This window comes from Lepidochelys kempii, chromosome 1 (assembly GCF_965140285.1).
Source record: "Lepidochelys kempii isolate rLepKem1 chromosome 1, rLepKem1.hap1, whole genome shotgun sequence".
NCBI lineage: Eukaryota > Metazoa > Chordata > Testudines > Cheloniidae > Lepidochelys > Lepidochelys kempii.
In genome coordinates, this window is record NC_136380.1 from 338,662,639 (window position 1) to 338,688,462 (window position 25,824).

At 43.0% G+C, this 25,824-nt stretch overlaps 1 protein-coding gene across 2 annotated transcripts in view; it reads right to left on the reverse strand.

Moving 5' to 3' along the window:
* Positions 1-25,824, reverse strand: part of CAMK1D (calcium/calmodulin dependent protein kinase ID) — a 378,222-nt gene that overhangs the window by 52,765 nt on the left and 299,633 nt on the right. For both annotated transcript variants that reach the window (XM_073328749.2, XM_073328750.2), the window contains exons 4-5: positions 19,591-19,729; positions 8,304-8,430 (exon numbers count right to left, since the gene is read on the reverse strand). In XM_073328749.2, the coding sequence (XP_073184850.1) occupies positions 8,304-8,430; positions 19,591-19,729 (266 nt within the window). The remainder of the gene's footprint in view (positions 1-8,303; positions 8,431-19,590; positions 19,730-25,824) is intronic.

A 25,824-nucleotide genomic window follows, 5' to 3' on the forward strand; every position in this document is an offset into this window, starting at 1 on the left:
CCAGACTCCTTGTTGTTTTTGCCTGGGATAGTCTTTAAGGTCTTGAATAAAATGTTCAAAAGCACCTAAGTCCCGTTTTCAAAAGTGACTTAGGCATGTAGGAGCCTAAATATCATTGAAAGTCAACAGGACTTGGACTCCTAAGTCACTTTTGGAAACAGGACTTTGGTTTGGCTAAGATTTTCAAAGGGGATTAGTGATTTTGGATGCCCCTACCTTTGGGTGCCCAACTTGAGATGCCTTAAAGAGGCCTGATTTTCAGAAAGTACTGAGCACCCATCTTCTCAAAAATCAAATCCTTTTAAGTTGTCTCAAGCCAAAAATGAAGATGCCTAAAATTTCTAGTAACTTTTAAACATCTTTCCTTTAGGTTCCTAAGTAACTTAGGCTTGGTCTACACTACAGAGATAGGTCAGCATAAGGCAGCTTATGTTGACCTAACTATGTTAGTGTCTACACTACAGCCTGGCTCCCACCGGTGTCAGTGCCCTACTACATCAACATAATAATTCCACCTCCACGAGAGGCGTAGGGCTTATGTCAGTGTAGTTAGGGCGACGCAGTGTCTGTGTAGACACTGCGTTCCTTACATCAGCTGTTGGCTGTCTTGTCTATTTCCTGGCTCAGCTGACAAGAAAGTTGGCTCCTGGCTCCCCAGCCAGGCTGGTGCCAGGTCTCTGCTCCAAGCCGGGCTGCCATCCAGGCTCCCAGCTTGGGTTGCCACCTGGGCTCCTGGATGCACCCCCCCCCCCCATGAGAGTACTGGATGCACTGAGGCTCCCAGATGGGAGCCCAGCTGCCTCTCTCGGCTCTCGGCTCCCTTCTTCCTGCCAGGAACTTGGCAGCTGACCAGCCTCTGGGTGTGGATCTTCCTGCCAGAGGTGAGAAGCCCTGGGTGGCTGCTCCAGCTCCCAGCTGGGAATGGGGAGGTGAGAAGCTCGGGGGTCAGCTAGGCTCCAGGTGGGGAGCTGTGCAGAGCTGAGAGCCCTGGCTCTCAGCCCCCCCCACTGCTCCTCTTCAGTCAGTGGAAATGCTCCTGGTGAGGACATGCACCACCGACAAAAGGAGGGTAGTGAGCACATCTCCCCCGCAGTAATTACTGTGGTGGCTGTACATCAATGTAACATAGGTCGATTTAAGATTGTCATGTAGACATGCCCGTAGGTACTTTTGAAAATTTTACTCCCTGTCTAAACTAGGAGAAAAAGGTGTTTTTTAAAATCATGTTCGCTAACTCCGCTTGAAACACGACTTAGCCACTAGCATTGAAGACCTCTAAACTGTCCTCGCCGGGTGGGAGGAATGTCAGTGGGACTATTTATGTGTTGAAAATGAAGCATGTGCCTGGGCACTTGGCTGGATCGAGGACAGACCGCTCAGCAGGCTGCAGGATTGAGCCCTAAATTCACTCCCCGACAACAAGGCAGTAGCTTGCCTGGGACAGAAGAATGTAATTGTCATATGGACAGACTGAAATGTGAGAAGCCTTCTTAAATAAGTAAAAATGTAAAATTATCTCTTGGGAAAACACCCTAATTGAGTTTAATCAGGTTAAATTATCCTAACAGTCACCTTTTTACCACAGAACCAGTATCTCTGACAACCCTCCTGAAAGAATAAGACCTTCTCTGAACCATTCATATTGATTTAATCTGTAGCGCTGGGACTTAAAAGCCTAGTTAATGTGCTAATGTACTACTGGTTTTAGGCATTAGACCCTCACAGACCATTTCCGAGGCATTCTAACTTGATAAGTAATCATTTACTTTTTAGAAAGAAAACAGTGATATGTATCAAGACGTTTAACTCTACTTACACATTTTGTTTGCTTAGCAAATGACTGAACCAGGTAGACAACAGTTCAGTGTATCACTTACCACCCTCTTTTGGAACAAAACTGAGCCTATGGGCTCGTCTACACTGGCACTTTACAGCGCTGCAATTTTCTCGCTCAGGGGGTGTGAAAAAACACCCCCCTGAGCACTGAAAGTCTCAGCGCTGTGACGTGGCAGTGTAGACAGTGCACCGGCGCTGGGAGCGACTCCCCTTGTGGAGGTGGTTTTTTGTCAGCGCTGGGAGAGCTCTCTCCCAGCTCTGGTGCTGCGACTACACAGCCCCGTTTAAAGCACTACTGCAGCAACGCTTTGACGTTGCTCGTGAAGCTTTGCCCTAAGTCTACCCTTAAAACGCTACAGCGGCACAGCTGCAGCGGAGAGGTTGCACTGTGGTAGTGGTTGAGTGTAGACATTCACTACAGCGCTGGGAGGGGTTCTCCTGTCACTGTAGTTAATCCACTTCCCCAGGTCAATGGAAGAATTCTTTCGTTGACCTAGCACTGTCTACATTGGGGGTTAGGTCTGCTGAGCTATGTCTCTCGGGGAAGGGGGGTTCGCACCCCTGAGAGATGTAGCTATGCCAATGGAAGTAGAACAGCCCTATATGAAGCTTCACTTTTGTCCCAGCCACTAGAGGGCTTGATCCTGTAAAGTGCAGAGTCCTTCTCCCATCAGCTTGGCTAGAACTTGAGTGCATTCAACACTTTCTAGACTGGAAGCTGTTTGGGGAAGGAACTATCATTTACTAGTTAAAGGTCAGCTAAAGACTTCCAGGGGGCGGGCGCAGGAGGACGACCCTCGACCTGCTAACTTGTGTTAAAACAACAAACTGCCTTGTCATCATTTACCTCGAGCTAAGAGCCCACCTTTGTTTCGCTAGTGAAGACAAGGCCACGGTGTTTATACAGTGCCTCACACAATGGGGTCCCTACTGGGTTGGCCTCTGGGCGCTACTGCAATATAAATGCTAAATAATAATAATAATTGTGGATATTAATAACCTCACAGACCTGCCTTTTGCCCGGAGGTATTGAGCCACATGTTCCCAAGGGGTTTAAAAATGAAGCGGCTGAACTAACAAAAGTGGGCGATTTCTCCTTAAAACCAGCTACGATAACGAAGCACTGGGCATTGTACCTATCTTAAAAAAGGCACGAGGGATGATCTTGGGAGTTACCAGCCACTGAGGCTTTACTGCAGCACCAGATGACCTAGCTGAAACAATAGCGGAAAAAGACGGTCATTCAACACCTAGATTATCATGAAACGATAGGGACTACACCGGCAGGGCTTCGGTGGAGGAAAACCTCGCCTCTCCAGTCTACTAAAATCTTTACTAGTCATGGTACTCAGGCACCATGGCAGTGCGTGCAGCATAAGAAGCTAATTGGAACAGTACTGTCACGTATCAGAAACGGACAGAAAGACGGGAAGAAAAGAGTCTGAATAAATGATCCATTTTCAGCATGTTAAAAGGCTAACAGTTTTACAGCTCAGTGCGTCAGGTGTAGCAGAACTGACCCCTAAAACTGTTAATCTTTTGTCACTGACTTAAGTATTGTAGCTTCCGATGTACACTGGTGTAAGATAGATCAGAACAAGGCCTTAAAGATCTAAATCTGGCTATATAATAACAATACCCCCTGTCTCTTATATAGCTCCTTTCATCAATGGATCTCAAAGCACTTTACAAAGGTCACCACCATTATTCCCATTTTACAGACAGGAAAACAGAGGCATAGGAAATTGAACCAATTTGTCCCAGGTCACCCAGCAGGCCAACCAGGACTAGAACCCAGGTCATCTGAATCCCAGTCCAACAGCTATCCACTAGGTCACACCATCACCCTTAAACCTTTGCATAATAATTCATTTTGTGTTCCAGGGAGGAAGGAAAGTTACATTTATGCAGGGCCATTAGGCTACTGCTGAAAATTCTGGTGATACTACAACCCAGGAAAGCTGTTTGATGTAGATAAATTGCAGAGAAAATATGCAGAAGACGTGCAATCAGGTATCGCACCAGCAGTGGCCTCGTGGCAGGCATAATTATGGTGACTGACAGCACAATTTCAATGTGCTTGGAGAGTGTTGTCTGGGCAACCGATGACGAAAAAGAGACAATATTGAAGAGGAGCTAGCTTCTACAGAAGAGGAAAAAAACAGAACAAAACTCTAAATATGATGCAAATGCAAAGCTGTCTGTTCTTTAGGAATACTGCAAGTGTGCTGTGTTGGCTCACACCCCTGAGTCAGTATCAACATAACCAGTGCCTTGAAGCAGTGGGGTCTACAGCATGAATGTATTCTGATTTTGAAATGTTGAGAAGAAAAGAAAATGGGGGAAAATGAACATTTAAAAGGGTAATGGCTGCTGTGAAGCAAAAACAAAATTAGAGAGGCAGACATGAAAATACAACTACTAGAAAAGAATTATTCCCATAAGCTTATAAAGATAGATACACGCTATGTTATCATCCAATGACTCCACACAAAATTGTGGAGCTGGGAGTACCTGTGAATTTTAATAAATAATATCAACAACTTTGATAACTATAGCACTTCCCATTATTTCCAAGAGTTTTGCAACATTAATGAATGAATCTTTATGCCCTCCCCCACCGTGCTGGGTAGGTTTTATCCCCATTTTACAGATGGAACAACAGAGCAGTTTATGTGACTTTCCCAAAGACACACAGGATGTCTGTGGGGAAGTCAGGAATAGAATCCAAATCTCTGGACTCTCCGTCCTGAGCTTTAACCATACAGCTTTAATCCAAATGTAATGGAGGACATGGAAGTCATTCCGTTATCTGAGAGTTCAGAGAACCTGGGGAGCCCATTTGTCTTAGCTGAAGTAATGATGTGAGCATGTAACTTTGTATGTGCCAAAGCCTTTACTTGAAATCTGTGGTGCAAAGACTTGTGCACATAAAGCAGAGGGATCTGATCGTATTTCAGGATAAGAGGTTATTTAACGAGTAGGATTCAGATGCCAATGTGCATGATTACAGTGAAAACTTGACAAAAAATGAACAGAGGTAGTGAGGCAAATAGTTCAGTACAGAAAGAAAGATTGTGAATGGACCTCAAAGACACAAGACCTCTACCATCAGGAATCCAGCATCACCACCCTCCTAATAGAGGTCAGACAATCAAGCCATCACTTCAGTGATGAGCTGCCTTAATCTACCAGGGAGACCTAACACTGTGTTTAGAGTCTTGTCATCAGCAAGATAATGATGAGTATGGAGTCACCTTTCTAAGGGTGGCGGGTCAGTATCCAGACAGTGAGTGATCAGAACTCCCTAAGTATGAGTTAAAGTGGCAGAACTTTTACTCACGTGATAGGAAGAACTTTATTTCCAGAATGTGTAAATGGCAACATGAAGAGGCAGCATGAGATTATTCTCTGCCAGATTGGAGTCAGACTCTCTCATGTTCAGCCACTCTTCAACAAACAGAATCTTAAAATTGATGTTTCTTACAAACTTATTGTTTTTGGCCAGTGGCCCATGGAGAACCTGCTGAAACATTTTAATTAAGAGAGCTGAGCAGCCTACATGAAGAATTATCGAATGTACTGTTTTAGCTCTTGCTCAATTCCTCTATCGAGCTTCAAAAACAAGGTCCCTGATTCAGCTTGATTAAATAAAGCAGAGTCCAGAATGTAACCTAATGCAGGCTGTCTTATGTTTCACAAAGTAATAAGAGATATAAGGCCATGATTACTGCAGAGTGATCAAGACAAAAGAAAAACTGTTTCTCTTTCCAAGGTTACCAAGATAAAATCAAGTGTATATTGTGCAATATAGAGATAATGTTATTCCATGAATGAACCTGTCTCTCTGTGTCATGGGCTCTGCTGTGTTACATTTAAGATTTTATACCATGCTTATCACTATGGGATCTGAGTGGTTTCTATTTCCTCCTAAATGTATGTAAATTCAGGTGACTTGGCACTCACTAAGCAAAAATGGTAGTGCCAAAGTCATTAAACTCCCCATGTGGGTTTCTCAACAGTTAGAAACAATGCACACAGGAGAATGCTAGAAACACAGCTGGGCCATTCTTTCACCATTATTGCAACTTGCAGATTGAAAGGGAAGAGCAATCTTGCTGTGCTGGAAATCAGCTCTTTAACTGAGTGATCACTAAAGAGTACAGTATTTTTATAGACTGAGCTCCAATTCTTCAATTGTATCAGAGCAGGTAGAGTCCTGTGATCATGCAGAACCCCACCGATTTTAACAGAACTTTGCATGGAGCACAAGATCACACCCATGGGGGCTTGGCTGCAGGATCAGGGCTTTGGTATATATTCATTTTAATGCTGTAGGATGCCAGAGTAGAACGGGAAGGAGGAGATGTCCCTTACTACCCTGCCCACATAAGAGTCACAGCCAAATTAATACTTGGCATAAGCAGGTGCAACTCAAACAAAGTGAACAGAATTGTACCCAGTTACACTACATCATGAATTCGAACCCCATTCTTTCATACAAGACAGGACTGCATAGGAGTGGTGGGAGGAGGAAAAAGTATGCCTAGGTGGATTTTATTGCACAACAGTTGAATAAAATAAAAAATATCCTGTCCCTTTAAAAACACAAATACAACAAGCCTTCCCTCAGTCAGGGTCCAAAGCAAAGGTACTGTCAGGGACAGGACATAGGTGGCTAGGCCTAGTGGTTAGCCAAGGGCAGGGGGCCCTCTCCCTGCGCAAGTCAAGGTTCAGAACTAGAAGGTCAGGGGACGAGATCAGGAACTTAGAGTCAGATTGCAGGAATCAGGCCGAGTCAGGAAACTGGGAGGTCAGGACCAGGAGACAAGAGCAGGTAGTGCTGGGGGAGTAGTTCAAAGCAGGGTGGAACAGAGCTGTAGGAACAACTTCCTGTTCCTCCTTCTGGCCAAGTAGTGGGAGTGGGCCAGTCAGGAACGGGCCAGTTGGGAGCACTGGTGTTCCTCATGGGAGGCTCATGTGGGGGCATGAACATTTTCTGCCAGCTCCCAGGCATGCTACTCAGTGGGGGTGATGGTGATATTTGGGTCCTGTGGGGAAAGGGTTCTGGCTGCCAACCCCACAGCTGCCCCCAGCTGTGGCCCCAGCCTCAGCCCCCTTAGCCCTGTCCAGGTCCCCCCCGCCTAGAGACACGGCCCTGCTCCTTGCCACAGCTCTGAGTTGGGGGGGGGGGGGTATGGATAGGGTCAAGGGGGCTGGCTTTCAGCACCCCCACCATTAAAAGTGTTCCAGTGCCACTGCCCTTGGGGATGACTGTGTGGTCTGTACAAACTGTCGGGGCTCCGATGTAGGCAGCTGGGCCTAGTTTTACCATAAGGTGGATGGGTTGGGTCCCTGCACCAGCTGGAGTTCAGAACCAGAAGATCAGAAACTAAGAGTCAGATACCAAGAGTCAGGCCGAGTCAAGAAACCAGGAGGTCAGGGTCAGGTAGGAAAATCCAGTCTCATTTGACCATACACACAAAACTGTATGTCAGCACAGATGCAAAGAACACCTACTTCTGGCTACTGAAAACCTTAAAGTTCAGATCCTTCCTAGGTAGAAACACTAGGCCAAAGGTATCCCCGGCATTATTTCAATGTAATTATTTAAAAGGAATTACACTAAAGATGAATTTTACACTGTAACCTCTTATAGTATCACAGTATTGGAACAGCTACTGCCATTTTGAATGCTCCTCTGAAATATAATGTTTGCATTTTAAATAAAGTCTCTTTAAAAGGTTTCAGAGTGGTAGCCGTGTTAGTCTGAATCAGCAAAAAGAACGAGGGGTACTTGTGGCACCTTAGAGACTAACAAATTTATTTGAGCATAAGCTTTTGTGGGCTAAAACCCACTTCATCAGATGCATGCAGGGGAAAATACAGTAGGAAGATATATATATATACACACACAGAGGACTGGACTACACATAGGGTTTTCCCATCTCTATGAAATTTCTATGAGTCGATATAACTCAGTGTGGTTAGACAAGAGGTTTATTTGAGACTTAAAAATAAATGCAGCTCATCCCTTTTACTTATTAATACGTCTCTTGGAAGGAATTTGTGAAATGTGATCCTTTATCATTAAAAACAAAATGATACCTATGTTAAAGTGTCTCAGTTTCATATGTGATTTAAAAAAGAAATGGATTAGAAGGATATCATTCAAATGCTTTCAGCTCAAGAGCAGGCCCTGTGTTCAGAACAGCTCACCCTTTGAAGGAATACAATTATGGAGCTTAATCCCACAACCCAAGTTGACCACAAAAATAAATACATGGCAGGATCAGGACACAATAGATGAAAAGGACCAAAGAAAGAGAAGCATTAATTTCAGAAAACTCTAGCTAATGTCTGCAAAATCTTTCACCTACTATTCACAGTCAGAGCATTCTCTTATATTACCACCATTCTCACTTACGCCTGGGATAACTGATGATGATTATGACCCAACCACTTACCAACATATCCTGGGGTTCCACATGCTGTGGACATGACGTCTCCTTTATCCTCCATCTTTGACAATCCGAAGTCACTGATCATGATCTTGGATTCTTCATCCTGGCTGTAGTACAGCAGGTTCTCAGGCTAGGAAGAAGTTTGAGACAAACAGTTATGAATATATGAGTCCAGTAAAGAACAAGGTGACACTTTACATTTATTATATTCAATTTTTGGAGCGAGGGGAGGGGATTCCCCAGAACCCTCAACCAATGCCCCTAATAAACATTCTTCAAAGGCAGTACCGGCCAACTTATTCTTGTGATTGAGAAGGATTCTGTGGGAAATGAATCAATGCCACTGTTAAGGCAACTAGCCAGAGGCCCTCCTCTTCAGATGTTGCATGTAGCATCTCTGAAGCCATTCCTTTACTTTGACACCCCAAGCAGGAACCATGGCTCCTTTCTTTCTCCTGACCAGAGATATAAGGGGATAGACCTATATACAAACAACGATAGTCTCTTTACTCTATGCTGATAAAACAGAAGGGTTGGTTTATGTGCAAGTATAAATGGTAAGTACTATGTAGAACATTCAAAACATTTTACATAGATGCAGTACGGGGTTAAATTGTAGTTTAAAAAATCCCATTAGTGTTAGAGAATTTTTATATATATCCTGTAGGAAATAAACAATGATAAAAGAGTAAATGCCATTGAAGTTAACAGAGTTACACCAACATTGATTTGGCCCCAGTTAATCAGAAAAAATATTGCACTGCTGAGAATAATGAACTAGGGGCCTAGTAGAAACCAGGAGTCTCTTCACTGAACTCCATGGAGTTTTGCTGATGTTAATCTGGTTCGAGATCAGAATCATGCCCCGGACACCAATGTGCTACATTATTGGTAATCCAAAATGTTCAATACATCTGCTTTTAATAATTTGTTATGTTATTAACAAACAATACAGGTCTTACTAAATACAATACACTTCTGGGAAGTGTAATTTGAAGTTTTACCTCCTAGGGTGATTCCATTGCTAAGGGATTCAGTCTGTAAGGTACTTAGGGTCCTCTGTGAGGTGCTGAGCTGCACCCCCGTCTCTCCCCAGCTCCCATTGAAGCTGGGGAAGGTGTGAACACTCCGCACCATGTAGGGCCAGGCCTTAAACTTGTTACATTTTTACAGCACGAGATGACCAGCTTTGCGGCATAGTATTGGAACAGTTTCTGCCAAGAAATTGGAACAAATTCCTACTACAATTTAACACATTTCTTCTATAAACCCAATATGCACTCCAGATGTGGATTTCCAGGAAATAATATATGAGACAGATGGGGCAATTCAACATCATTACATTTGTTGGGCCAAATCCAGCCTTGGTGTATAAGGGGGCAACTCCACTGACGTCTATAGCAATGGGCTAGGGCTGAATTTGACACCTTATCTTATAGCAGAACTCAGGAAGTCAGACACATTTTTATGTTTCACTCAGATGGTTATGAACTCTTAAAATATTTCAACAACACTCACACTGAGCAAGAACCCAAGGATACCAGAGAAGAGACTTAATTAAATGTTTAGGACCTGATCCTTAGTACTTGCTTTTTCAGCTCTCAGTGTGGCATGGTGACAAGGCGGAGAGGGAGATTATTGCAAAGAGGGCCTTAGGGCCCTGAGGTTGTTTTAAGTTGTATGGACTGCCAATAGCCCATAGGGCAGTCAGGATCACTGGGGCATAAGGATACTCCGGCCATGTTCCTTTTTCCCTGGATATTTCCCTTGAACCGGGAAAAGGAGCAGTGAAGGAGCCGTTACACCATCTCTCTACCATCCAGATATTCCCCTTACATACGGAGTATCGTCATGGGGTACTTAAGCCAGATTTCTGGCTGCTGTGCACCACCAGAGTAGCACCAAGCAGGGTTGCTGGGCCTTAATTTGTGGGACTGAAACATAGTAGACAATGATGTTATCCACTTGTCCTCACATGCGCATGAACACACAAGTGGAAACAAACGTATGACCTTGCCCAGTGTCTTCTAAAGGGGCTGAGATCAAAAAGGAAACAGGGCTTCTGAAAAACAAAACAAAATTGGCTGTGCTGTGTATACTGCTTTTCTAAATGCTCTCATGGTGCCTCGTGAGTCCCTCGCCTTCAACGTCCTGCATAGCTCTATCTCTGCCTTACCCGTGGACCTTCCTCTGACATTACACAGGGATGTTAAGGGTACAGCCCATAGGCTGGACCCATTCCATGGTACAGTTTCATCTGGACCACAGACTTCCCATGACTCTGTGGGCTTGTCTATATGATCCCGGAGACCACGCTATGAAGGTGTGATTCATAGAGTGCATCAGTGTGTCACCACTCTAACTCCCCGTGTGTACCCTGCTAGTGTGCATTGGTGCAGTCCTGTTTCAAACAGGACGAGATCAATGCACACTAAGTGCATCAATGCATATAGTGTGTGCCAGCAGGTTCCACACGGGGGAATTAGAGCACAACGCACCGGTGCACTCTGCAAATCACACTCCTGTAGTCCAGACTCTCGCGCAGCAATCCAGCAGTACCTTGCACACAGGTGTAGAACCGCTCGGTCTCATTTAAGAGGCACTGGGGAAGCATAAATCTGGTGGAAGCTGATACGTGTCTGGGCAAGGGGAAATGGCACTGACGAGCGCTTACCCGTTGGCTGGAGATTAGATACCTCACCTCACAAGTCAAAGAAAAGGAAACTTCAAATAAGTTAAAAGTTGAATGCCTCCTGCAGCTGGTGGACTCCCTTTTAAATAAAAAATTAAAAAAGAAAAGAAAAAGGAGCAGGAGTATATCCTTCTACTCTTCCCTTCCTTCATTTCTTTATTCAGCTTGTAACACATGGCCATCGCGTCTTTATCCATAAAGAGAAAAGCAGATCACGAATGTCCTGCCTTTCAGGAAAAATGGAGAATTTCATATTTCTTTGTGGACATGGCTGGACAGCACACGTGCTTGGTATGTAAGCAACAGGTAGCTGTGATAAAAGAATACGACATTCAAAGACACCGTGAAGCAAACCAGGATGAGAAGTATGATAAGTAAACAAGAAAATTATGTGAAGATAAATACTCCAAATTAGCACAGTTGTTGAAAAAGCAGCCATTAGTGTTTACTAACGCTTGTCATGTAAGTGATTCTGCTGTTAAGGCAAGCTATGTGATTGCCCATGAAATAGCTGTCTCATCAATACCATTTTCTGAGGGAGAATTTTTGAGGAACTTCATGCTGCAAGCTTCAGAAGTAGTGTGTCCAGATAAGTGGGAAGCTTTTGCAAATATCAGCCTCTCAGAAAACAAAATTGCTGAGAGAATCAATGAGTTAGCTGAGAATCTGAACAGTCAACTGCAGGACAAAGCAAAGTACTTTGCTGCTTTTTCAACTGCAACTGATGAAAGCACAGATGTAAATGACGCATCTCAGCTAGCAGCGTTCATTCATGGAGAACGTGTATATAGCAAAGGAGCTTGTAGAACTGTAGACACAACAACAGCAAATTATCTCTTTATCAACTCAGTGAAAGCTCTCAACAAATTGGATGTGGACTGGACAAGAGCTCTGAGTCTGGCCACAAACAGAGCATCCTCAGGGGTAGGTAAGAAAGCTGGAGTTGCAACAAAATTGAAGACCTAATTGCAAATGATCAACCACAACCAACAGTTTAGCAGTTTTCTTTGTATTTTACATCAAGAAGCTTTCTGTAGTAAAATTTTGGAAATGAATCACGTGATGGATGTGGCTATTAAAATGTAAATTTTATTCGAGCTAGAGGTCTCTAATCAGTTCAGCCTGTGTTGGAAGAATGTGACATTCATCGTGGACTACCATATCAAACTGTAGTTCAGTGGCTAAATTGGGGGATTCTGTTGAAGCTTAAGAACGGCCATAGTGGGTCAGACCAAAGGTCCATCTAGCCCAATATCCTGTCTTGCGACAGTGGCCAATGCCAGGTGCCCCAGAGGGAATGAACAGAACAGTGATGACATACCCTGTCGTCCAGTCCCAGCTTCTGGCAAACAGAGGCTAGGGACACCATCCCTGCCCATCCTGGCTAACAGCCATTAACAGACCTATCCTCCATGAACTTATCTAGTTCTTTTTTGAAACCTGTTTTAGTCTTGGCCTTCACAACATCCTCTGTCAAAGAGTTCCACAGGTTGACTGTGCGTTGTATGAAGAAATACTTCCTTTTGTTTGTTTTAAACCTGCTGCCTATTAATTTCATTTGGTGACCGCTAGTTCTTGTGTTATGAGAAGGAGTAAACAACACTTCCTTATTTATTTTCTCCACACCAGTCATGATTTTATAGACCTCTGGCATATCCCCTCTCAGTCATCTCTTTTCCAAGCTGAAAAGTCCCAGTCTTATTAATCTCTCCTCATATGGAAGTTGTTCTACGTCCCTAGCCATTTTTGTTACCCTTTTTTGAATCATGTTGAGAGATCCACCTTTTCATGGATCACAAAGGGAAAGATGTCACTGAATTACAGGACAATGAATGTCTTCAAGACCTTGCTTTCATAGTGGATATTACAGAGCGTTTGAACTTGCTCAACACAAGAACGCAGGAGAGCAACCGAGTAGTGACAGAATACTATGACAACATTCACAACTTTGAAACTGAGCTTCAGCTGTGGGGAAGGAACTTTCCCAGAGTAATTTGGCACACTTACCTTCCCTTGAAATCACTATGTGACACTGTTAGGACTCAGTGTGATGACACCATGGGCAAAATTGCTGAATTGAGAAAGGAATTTCAAGAATGATTCTCTGACTTCAGGAACCAAGAAGAAGAGTTTGCAATTTTCAGCACAACCTTTTCTGTTAATGTGCTTGATGTACTAGAGGAGCTCCAACTGGAACTTAATGAAGTGTAGTGTGATACTGCTGAAGGGCAAATTTTCCAATATTGGTGTTTCCAAGTTTACCAATATCTGGATCAAATTATTCCAAACTGAAGTCCTTTGCATCAAGAATTCTTTCCATGTTTGGGAGCATATATGTGTGTGAACAAGTATTCCCCATCATAAATATCAACAAATCTAAGCTACTTTCTGAGCTAAGCGACACACACCTGAACCTGATACTCAAGATAGCCTCAGCCCGATCATTTGCTTCAAATGTTGATGCACTAGTTCAAGCTAATAGGTGCCAGGTATCGTGGGAGCAACAGTAGCAATCACTAACATCTAAAATAAATGTAATTAGCAACATGGTTTCTCTTTATCTATTTCTATTTTAATAACTTTTGCTGAATGTGGCACATGCCAAGTGGCAGAGTATTGGATCAGGCCCGTCATATGAAATGCATTTGACACCCCTGCATCACATACGCTGGTTTTACATTGGTGTCTGGCTGTATGGGAATTACCCCTGATTTACCACGGTACAAGGTAGATCAAAACCAGGCTTGTTTCTCTAGCCCCACACCTGGGTCCCAAATTGTGCCAGCTTGGCTCACCTTGCTGCTTCCTTTGTCTCCTATTACCATATATGACACCTTATGTATCCTCTTGCTACCCCATCTCCCCCACCCTCAGAGCATCCTCCCTAACCTTGCACAGTAGAATAGCTTAGACATTTTTGACAACGGCAAAAGTACAATAAAAACAGAAATGAAATTTCATATATATTTTCATGAAGTTTTCCTAATTTTCCAACCACCCTTACAAGCAGCCCCATTCCCTTTTTTCACCCCACTCCACCCTCACTTCTTTCACTACCCCTTCCATCACAGAGCTCCCTCCTCACTTTCTTTCCTGACTAGAAGCTGATTGAAATTTTCTGAATTTCAAAATACTGCTGACATTTCAAAATTCAAAAAATAAACAGGAAATCCCACCTCTCCCCCCACAGTCCTGCCTTTTAACCAGTGGGGGGGGGTTACAATCGTTTGAACTGCACACATTTTAATTTCTAAAATCTTCAATATTTAAAAAAAAAAAAACACCAAGAAAAAATTGAAAACATTTTCATGATTTTTTTTCCAAACAGTTTTACTCCTGATCGAGTTCCAATCTCAGGGCTTGTCTTCACTATGGGCTAAATCGGTGCTGCTGCAATTGATGCAGTAGTATTGATTTAGGGGGCCTGGTGAAGACGCAATAAGTTGATGGAAGAGCACTCTCCCATCGACATAATTACTCCACCTCAAGAAGAAGCGGAAGCTATGTTGGCAGAACAGCATCTCCTGACATCTCCTGTACATGTGTAGACACCACGGTAAGTCGATGTAAGTTAAGTCGACGTAATTTACATCGACTTACCCTCCAGTGTAGACAAGGCCTCATACCTGTCAGAAGCACACCAGTGTAAGGAAGTCAGTCTTATAGAATAGAGATCAAAATGGCTCTATATTTGAATGTATTAACTAGGGCAGTCGATTAATCGCAGTTAACTCACACGATTAACTCAAAAAAATTAACCACGATTAATCACATTTTTAATCGCACTGTTAAACAATAGAATACCAAATGAAATTTATTAAATATTTTGGATGCTTTTCTACAGTTTCATATATATTGTATTCTGTGTTGTAATTGAAATCAAAGTGTATATTATTTTTTATTACAAATATTTGCACTGTAAAAATGATAAACAAAAGAAACAGTATTTTTTAATTCACCTCATACAAGTACTGTAGTGCAATCTCTTTCTCATGCAAGTGCAACTTACAAATGTAGAATTTTTTTTTGTTACATAACTGCACTCAAAAACAAAACAATGTAAAACTTCAGAGCCTACAAGTCCACTCAGTCCTACTTCTTGTTCAGCCAATCGCTAAGACAAACAAGTTTGTTTACATTTACAGGAAATAATGCTGCACTCTTCTTATTTACAGAAAGTCACCAGGAAGTGAGAACAGGCATTTGCATTGCACTTTTGTAGCCGGCATTGCAAGGTATTTATGTGCCAGATATGCTAAACATTCGTATGCCTCTTCATGCTTCGGCCACCATTCCAAAGGACATGTTTCCATGCTGATGACGCTCATTAAAAAAAATGCATTAATTAAATTTCAGATTGAACTCCTTGGGGGAGAATTGTATGTCCCCTGCTCTGCCATATATTTCATGTTATAGCAGTTTTGGATGATGAGTCAGCACATGTTGTTCATTTTAAGAACACTTTCACTGCAGATTTGACAAAAAGCAAAGAAGGTACCAATGTGAGATTTCTAAAGATAGCTATAGCACTTGACCCAAGATTTAAGAATCTGAAGTGCCCTCCAAAATCTGAGAGCATGAGATGTGGAGCATGCTCTCAGAAGTCTTAAAAAAGCAACACTCTGATGCGGAAACTACAGAATCCAAACCACCAAAAAAGAAAGCTGCTTTGGATGGTTATCGTCATCAGCATGGATGTGTGGCCCCTAGAATGGTGGTTGAAAAATGAAGGGACATATGAATTTTTAGTGCATCTGGCACGCAAATATCTTGCGATGCCAGCTACAACAGTGCCATGAGAACACCTGTTCTCACTTTCAGATGACATTGTAAATAAGAAGCAGGCAGCATTATCTCCTGCAAAAGTAAACAAACGTGTTTGTCTGATTAATTTTTTTAATCGTGCGATTAATCACGATTAATTTTTTAATCGCTTGACAGCCCTGGTATTAACTGATTAATTAAAAAGGGTACTAACAAGAAGAGTCTGTACCCATCAGAATCTCTCAGGACCTTTCATTTTTCTAACCACTGTCTCCACCCTTTGTTTATTGTCATTCTTTGCTGTGTTATTTAAATCAGAATCTCTTAGGGTAGAGATCTGCCTTTCCTATCTGTTAAGTGGTGCTCTAAGAATAATGATTATAATAGCAATAGTTAATTATTGATGTTGAAAAGTAAAAGTCCCAATCCCAATCTTGATTGTGGGATCCTCTGGCCTCCATCAGCGTAAGCGTCAGGAATTTCCCCAGCCTAGGAGTCCACAGGACCTGCTTGCCCTCTTGCAGCCTTCTGCAGCAGCTACAACGGCGTGCACTGCCAACCCTCTGCTGGGCCCAGGTTCCCTGATGGAGTTGGGCTCATCTTTACATCCTGTAGCTGGGAATCACCAGCTGCTATCATTTAGATTCTGTCCAACTGGGTTGGATGATTCCCACCAACTTCCTGCTGGTCTCCTCTCCAGAATAGGGCTGGCTGTTCCCCAGTTCTCTGGCCCTTAAAGGGGCAGACTGGCCTGTCACAGGCATGTTAACAGGGTGGTGTGGAGAAGTATAATATCCTGGTACAAACTTGGGAATTACAGCAAAACTGTAAGGCCTGGTCTACACTAGGAAATTAGGTCAGTAGAACTACGTTGCTCCAGGGTGTGAAAAATCCACAGCCCTGACCGACACAGTTAAACTGACCTAACGCCCCTGTATACAGTGATAGGGCAACAGATGAATTCCCCCCCCTAGCTACCGCCATCGGGGAGGTGGAGTACCTAGACCAATGAGAGAACTCCTCTCATTGGCGTAGGTGGAGTATTCACTGTGGCTGTTTATGTGTAGACAAGCTCTAAAACTTTACCAACATGTAACGGTCCAGAAGCAGAACCAATGAACAGATGAACAAAGCAATGAGAGGCACAGTACAGTCCTTACCATCTGCTCAACAAAGATTTGAAGCAGCAAGTTGCTTTTGTAAGACTGGAATAAAAAATGAAACCACCCATGGAAAACATGAAGCTTCAGTCATGACTCTCTTACCACCAGAGTGTGATGCTGCCTGGATTCCCCTTTTGTGACCTGGGAGGACAACGTAGGGGAATAGGCCAGAATATCAACAGCTGAGGGACAAGAGATGGTTATAAAGTCCCACCAAGTCATTGACATTGGATTGCTTGGCTGAGACCACTTTTCCTCAGTCTTCTGATAGCCAAGAAATCCATTGGCCTCTGTAAAAGAGTACAGGTCCTATACCCTAAGAGGAAAAGTGAATCCTATCTCAAAATGGAGAAGCATTTTCCATCTCTGACCTCCGCCTAACCAAGTATTTAGATAGCTCCCATCACCAGAGTCACTAGGTGCTTCAAATGTTAATTAAACTTATCCTCACAATAATCCTGGAAGACAAGGAATTCTTATCCCCATATTAAAGATGGGGAACTGAGGCTGGAAAGACTAAGCAATTGACCCAGGGAAACTAAGCTAGTGGCAGGAATTGAACTTAAATTGCAGTTTAGTTCAGGTCAGTGCTTTAACCACAAGACCATCCTTTCTCTCTTATAAGTCTGTATTTTGTTACAAGCTACATTAGTTTGCTCTTTCACTTTTATCCTACACTAAGTGATAAATTTGTGACCCCAATGCTGAGTATATATATTCAGTTATTGTCTTTTATTAAAAAATATGCCTTCTGCTACTGTATTGTTCAGGGTACCCAAATCTTAAATGTACTGGTTTTCTCTAGCTATGCACACCATTAAATCTTTACAAAGAAATATCTGCTTATCATCTCAATGGCAGCATTCAAAATGGAAGGAGAAAAGCACGAAGAAATAATGCTATTATTTGAATAGAAGGGATGAGAGATTCTGCTCTAATAACACACGGGTACAGCGAGGAACAAAGACTAATCTCAAAATCATACAATTACACTGTGTTCTTCAGAAAAGAATCACTTGTGCAGAAAGCACTTACAAAAACATTGGCTCAAATGGAATGACCCTAAAGCGGGATTGATAGGGAATTGGTAAACATTTTCCAAACAATTAATCTTGTGACACTCTGTACATAAAAGCAGTACCCTGGAACCCCCATATTCACCCCTGTCATATAATTATGATATATTGCACACAAAGTTTGCCATGTAAGATATAATATGAAAGGTCATGATCTGCTGAAACCCATTGTCCTGTCCAAATCTGTATATCATTTGTGTGTATCAAGTTATGGGATTTTGCTGCATGGTTGTTACTGAAATATGTGGTAAGTTTGCTAGTGACATACAAAGGAGGCAAACCACTCCCAGGAGGGTGTTCAACAATCATTAATCAGCAGTGGAGTTGTAATCAAGGGATTTACAATTCAATGGCAGTTGCACAAGACCACACCAGGGGGAATTGCTTAATCCTGTGACTCAGCAAGGCCCACCAGAACATGTCTGGGCTAATATTTTCCAGTCACATGGATTGAGGGTATAAAATAAGGGCAGTGGCATCATGCCTGGGCCTTTCTCCTCCTCCACCTGTGCTAGAAGCATCAAGAATGCTGGAAAGACAAAGACTTCAATTGAGGAGACTGGTCCCAGGCTTGAGAGAGAAGCTTGTATATTAAGAATTGTAACATCCAGTGTGGTGAGAAAACTGCTTGATCTAAATACTACCTAATGTAATAAGGTTTAAGATTTAGACTGTGCGCTTACCTTTTACTTTCTTTGGTAACTATCTCTGACCTTTTATGCCTACCACTTATAATCACTTAAAATCTATCTTTCTGTAGCTAATATGTTTTGTATTTTACCTAAAACAGTGTGTTTTACTTGAAGTGCTTGAGAAATCTCAGCTTAATTTACAAAGGCTTCCGTATGTCCTCTCCCGACAGAGGGGCAGATTGTCTAACAAACTTACACTGGTCAGGCTTCTGACCAGGACAAGATGGTACAGCTTTGGGATGCACAGCTGGAGAGCTGGGGGGAATGGGCTTGTGCCTTTCTCTGTGTGATTCATGAGTGGCTTAGGGACCATTCATGCAATCTAGCTGGGTGTGGGGCTCCACATGCTGTTATGCTGAGTGATAACAATGCCTGGAGGGGTTTTTTGCTTGTCACTAGCAAAGAATTGCGAGAGACAGCCCAGGCCGGAGAGTTAAGGGGGCACAGCGGTCCCATAATTCCAGGTTGTAACCCAGGGATTCCGTCACAAATCCCTCATCATAAGTAGTATGTAGTATTTAATGTAGCACTGTAAACTTGCAAGGCACTTTTCAGCAGTAAAAACACATGCGTCTGCCCAGAAGAGCTCACATTCTTAATGTAACGGATGTCATTTTCCCAGAGGATAGATTTGCTGTAATCCCACTCACCACTAATGTTGGTGAAGGTGGCAGGATAAGGCCCTTCATGAGACAAGATAAAGAATCACTACTCTAGATAAAACACAGGACAGCTGTTCAGATAGGCGACGGTATTGATTATACAAAGCCTCATTCAAAGGATGAATCTCTACTCAAATGGGTAGTCCCACGGTAGTCCTGAAGAGTGAGAGTTAGGCTTTGTGGTAATTGGGCCCACACTCATTAATACTATGTGGAGATACAAATAAGTAAGTGGCCTTACCTTGAGATCTCGATGCACAATGCCCATTCTGTGCAGGTAGTAGACAGCATCCAGGACCTGCCGTATCAGAGTGCTTGCATCCTTCTCGGTGTAAAACCCTTTCTCTACTATGCGGTCGAAAAGCTCGCCTCCAGAAACGCTGAAAAACATCATGGAATATAGAAGTGTGAAGATGAGCTTATAACTCTCTAAAGGTATGTCTACACTGGAGCTGATTGCAGCTTGGGTAGACACACTCAAGCTAGCTTTAATCTAGATAGCTCGGGTCCTGGAGCAGTGAAGCTGCTAGTTAACCAAGACCCTGGGATGACTTGTATAGCTCATATGGAAGCCCATACAGCCCCAGTTCCACTGCTCCAGCACCCAAGCTAGCTAGACTAAAGCTAGGCTCTGTGTCAGCAATGTACATATACCCTAAATGATGGCCGATGAGAGTACAGAATCAGATTCAGTTCAAGCAAGTGACTGTCTAGTATTACGGGGATGCTCAGACAAAGTAGAAGAAGCCTCAAATATTAGGATTTTGGGGGGCTTCCCCTAGCACAGAAGCTTGTCAGTTTGCTTTCAACACTGAATCCACCTAATGGAAGAAAAAGTTTGATTGAAAACAATAAGATAATAATTATAAAACAAAAAACATCGTGACTCCCCTACCATAACAGAATGGCCCATCTAGTCCAGTATACTGTCTTGACAAGGGCTAAAGAAAAAGCACTGGGCCAGACTCACTAGGGCTAACTAGCACAGGGTAATTACACTTTCCTAGGCCAGCAAGATCCATGAGTAGATGAGGAAGGACAGGGAGCATTTCTGATACTGTCCAGCTGTAATGCACTTTGTGTGTGTAAGTTAAAGTCTGACATCGCCGTCTAGTGGCTGGCCCAGGAAGATTATAGGGGTCTTACTACTGTCAGCATCTTGACTCATGCTTTAGTGGTAAAGGCTTGTGTTTTTGGAGCTGGAGGGCAGAGTTCTATTCTCCTTCCCCTGTCTGTGTGAGATTTATACAGTAATTGTGTCTGATACCTACAGCACATTCATTCATTGTACTGCTTTCGGATTCCTACTGGGGAGAAAAGATAGGCAGCCTCTTCCAGAGGCTTCACCATTTTACCCATTCCTACTTGTTCGTATATCACAACTTAGACACACGTTTATGTTACAAGACTGTTGGGCGAGCCTGGCCTCAGACTGACTCTGGCAGACCACATTTATTAACGAGAGAACAAAGATTATGAGATCAGTTCCCCACCAGGTAACCCAGACTGGGAAAGGGTTTCATAAATCAAAGAGAAAAATAAAATGGAACCATCCCAATATTATACTTATACTACATTACACTTCTCTTCTGCTCTGCTAGAAATAACATGCTCCTACACCCATCTTACATAAAGAATGGTCCACATTAAACTTTTTAATGGAACTTTCTGTGAAAAAAAGAGGAAGGTCTTTACTGAGCTATTGAAATCATAAAACTGTCAGCAAGAAACTTTAACTGCCCCACCAGGACAAATAAAAGATTTCTATTTTAGCAGGAAAACAAATTAAAAAAAATAAAATTAATGCGATGTGTTTTCTGCAAGCTGTACCACTTAACATATAATAAATAACAGACTGAAATGTTCTTTAGAAACAAACCTAATAAAGGGAAATAATAGAGTTATTAAATGCTCATGTGGTGGGAGCTTTACATTATACAAACACTAGGTAATTCAGCTGCAGGCACTCCAAGCAATAATCTGTTTGAATAAAGATATGAGGTCACTTCCTAAGGAAAGTTAGGAGCTGAAACAGAAGAGAATGCTGCTCCTGGAAATTAACATGTTCAACTTGGAAACTGAAATGAAATCTAGGAGAAAACAGCCATTTAAACTGAATAATCCACCAGTTAGTTACTAAGCAACTAAACTGAATGAGCCACTGAAATATTGAAACTAAAATGAAATTATCCAACAGAGGTGAAATTCACCCAGGGCCTGATCCAAAGCCCACTGAAATAAATGGAAAGGCTCCCACTGGCACCGATAAGCTATGAATCAGGCCCCGTGGGAGCCCCTTCTGCGTCACTTAAACTTTTTACTTCCACACAGACCAGGGCTGGAAGCCTGGATCCAGAGTGGTCATGCAGAGGCTCTCTGCACTCCCTATGCACCATAGAGGGGGGCTCTGTGCTGGCCACAGAAACAGGCTGATGCAGAAGGTGGCACTATACAGGCAGGTTGGCAGCAAGCCAGGTGAGGGGCTCCTGGATCCATTATGTAGTTCTCGAGGCTATAACATCTAGCCCAGGTGGCAAGGAGGTACCACAGCCTACGGCTGCTGCAGCTGCAGAGGAGGAGATGCGATGCAGCTCCACACCCTGGGTTGTGGCGACTTTTGTCCATTCTCCATCCTGGGCATTTCATTTGCATAAAGTTGGAATGCTCATCCTATAGGAATCCTCCTACATAAAGATTATCTGGTTGCCACAATAGGAGCTATAGAATGAAAAGTGAATAGATACAATGGACAGGCAGGTGCTATTCAATACTGCACAGAATGCTGCCCCAAATCTTTGATTTTAGATCTACATTCAATATAAAATCCATCCAGACTCCATTCTCCTTGCCATGGAAGAGTCTCCTAAATGCTGTGCAAAGAATCTATTTCTCCATCCGCAGAAGGCAGATACAGTTTTATTGAATCTGGCTTTTATTAACTATCTGTCTTTTTATATTTCCCCCAACCCCTCTTGTACCCTGTGGATTCCCTGCACTGAAAATGTAGTCCATTCCATAGTTAGTGTGATTGAATACAGCATGTTTCCCTATGAAATCTCTGTGTGCTTTGTTGTGCACTTCACACAGTTCCCTGGTTTTAATTCCAGAGATATACTGCTTTACTAGACACTGATTTACAGCATGTGCTTTTATGTGCAAGGTCTCTCTCCTCCCCTACTCCCAAAGAGAATAACTCCCTACTATTTTTAATCAGAACTACTTGAGATTTCCCACACACACACACTCCACAAGTCCTTTACCTCTTAATCAAAAGCTCTTCTAACTTGAATTTAGTTCAGTTGATCTACTGTACCCAGGCTCAATCTGTTTATAATTTACTTTCAACACACAGGAGATATTTTCAGCCTATTGAATGAGGCACTGCAAAGCAGAGCAGAAATGCAGACACACAAGATAGACATTCCATGGGCGGTTACCTCTTACGAATTCAGGACATGACTGTGACTTCAAGTACGCCTCATGCAGGGACCAAAGGAGGCATATGGCATCCTTTACTCTCTTGCATGGGTTACCTGTGTTGCAAGTGCAAGGTAATGTGCACTGGCACAAGACACTTGGTATCCTGGTGCCAAGGGTTTGCAATGGTGCATCGACACTGGCATAACTTTACTGGTGCAACAAGCCCTGGGATAGACAAAGCCTTGTCTCTTCAAGCAAGAAGCTTCATAGCCATAGCTGCCCCCAAGAACGTTCTGCCCTTCATAGCTGCCCCCAAGAACGTTCTGCCCTTCATAGCTGCCCCCAAGAACGTTCTGCCCTTCATAGCTGCCCCCAAGAACGTTCTGCCCCACAGCACCTAATGGTCTAAACCTGGGTCTCTCTAGCTGCGTCATCCCTGTCTTGGAGCGTGAGCAGACTCTTCAGTAGCTGAGACTCAGCCCATTATATTGAGACCAGGACTTCGCAGGCTGTTCTGAAGTGAGCAGGGAGCCCTAGGTGTTTATGAAGCGTTTATGAAGCCCTCCCGCAATGTTTGCACTGGTCTTTGTCACTTATGGGATGAGCTGCCGGTGGGTGTGCCACAAATTCCCCACTTTCTGAGGCAGTTACATTCAGCCTCAAGTAGCAAGAGTAGCCGTATGTGAAGCTGGAGGTGATGGCAGTGTAGGTAGGTCCTTGTCTTAGAGGACGGGGAAGCAGTTTCCTGGCCAGATGGATATGGAAGGAGACATTTCTCATCACTGTGGCAATCTGTGTGACTGGAAGGAGACTGTCTCTGCCTCGCAGCTGTCACTATCTAATCTGAGGTTTCAGAGGAGCCGCCATGTTAGTCTGTATCCGCAAAAAGAAAAGGAGGACTTGTGGCACCTGTTAGTCTCTACGGTGCCACAAAGTACTCCTTTTATCTAATCTGACTGGATGTACTTCACCAAACGTCTGTATAACACGGAGTTGGAGCAGCTGCAGTTTTTCTCCCTTCGCTGATTCTGATCTTGTTTCTATGCAAGGAAAACGGCTGGACAGGAACAGCCAAGCGTGATTACTTGGAGGCAGTTCAATCCTGGTAATGACTCAGGTGCTACAGGAATCTGGAGTAATATTAACATAACAAGTGCCTAGGGGTATACGATGCATATTCAACAAAAAGGGGCTTGTGTCTGGCCCTCTTACAGTTCAGTGCGCTCTACATTCTGATGAGTCACTGCTGACCATTTATTTTAAAAGGAGACAAAGAATGGTCTTGAGATTAAGTCACTGGACTAGAACTCAGAAAGCAGGGGTTCAATTGCTAGTTCTGCCCCAGACTTCCTGTGTGACTTTGTGCAAGACGTGATCTCTCTCTGTGTCTTGGTTACCCATCTGTAAAATGTCTAATAATACTTCTCTGTTTCACACAGGGTGATGTGAGCTACTTAGCTATTATAGCAAGGAGATGTATACCAATATCTGCATAGACAGGAGGTGGACCGTTGGTTCTCAAGTAGATGTGGTACTGAATTTAATAAAACTAACAATGACACGTGTTTGAGTTAAAATGAAAAATAAAAAAGTTAATACTTTCTACTTCCACAGCACCTTCCATCTGGAATTATCAAACACTGTTTCAACAATCACTGATCACCCAAATGAGGTAGGCCAGAATGCGTATTATCCCCATTTTTCAGCTAAGGAAACTCAGACACTGAGATTAAATGACTTGCCCAAGATCACACAGAGAGTTTGTAACACAGCCAGGAACAGAAGCAGATCCTGACTCCCCATCCAACCACAATACCACCCTTGCTAAGAAAGGTGCCTTGTCCTGATCCATTGTCCCTGCTTCAAGACAGTGTGTAATAGAATCATAGAATATCAGGGGTGGAAGGGACCTCAGGAGGTCATCTAGTCCAACCCCCTGCTCAAAGCAGGACCAATCCCCAATTTTTGCCCCAGATCCCTAAATGGCCCCCTCAAGGATTGAACTCACAACCCTGGGTTTAGCAGGCCAGTGCTCAAACCACTGAGCTATCCCCCCCCCCAGCCCCCACATACTGTCTGGCTGAGTGTTTGAACAAAGAGCCATTTTCTGGAAGTGGTGTGCTTACATGTGTGAGTTGTAAGCTGAACTTTGCTTTTGACACTTAACATTTGTTCCAAAACGTCTATACTAAATAAACCAGACTACTGGGTGACCTTGGGTAAGTCATTTTACTGCATAGTGCCTCAGTTTCCTGATCTGTAAAATGGGGATAATGATATTGGCCTCCTTTGTAAAGCACTTTGAGATCTACTGATGAAACACACTATACAAGAGCTGGATATTACTGCTATTCTATTATTAGTATCCTGTATCTATTGCAACTCATTTTCCCTACAACTGGGAAATAACCCATTGCAGCCTTCCTAGCCAGGTGGAAGACAACATTACTAATTCTCTGAGCACAAATGGTAGGTGCCTCAGAAAAACAAGTAAAAGACATGGATCATAAGCTTTTCATTCCATGGAGCAAGAGTGGGCAGGACAAAACAAGTGAGAATTCAAAATATACTGGGAGAAGGGAAAGGAAGGACAAGGGTGACAGCAGTAAGGTCATGTAGTTATGTGGTAAGAGGGAAATCCACAACTTAACAGCCAGCCAGCATAGCGCTAAGACATTTGTATTGATCTCCTGCACCGGGGTCAATGTCACCCGAAGACACGTACCCATCTTGATTGTGTCCTTGCAAATCTCTCGTTTTTGTTTCCTTTTTTCTCCTCAGATTAAATAAGAATAAATTGCATTGTTGAAATAGTAAAAAAACGGGTGAAAATATATATAATAGAGCTATATGCACCTGGAGCTAGCACGCATCATTTGAAATAATGAGAAATGCAGAAAAGAAATAATGAGAGAAGAGACTATTAAAGTAGGGTCTAACTAAATATATATCGGCATGGTCAAATTAAAAGCAAAACAATAAGATAAAAGCATTTGACAGTGGAAGACTGTTATTGGAAAGCAGACAGATTAATACTGTGTATTTTCTGAGTTTG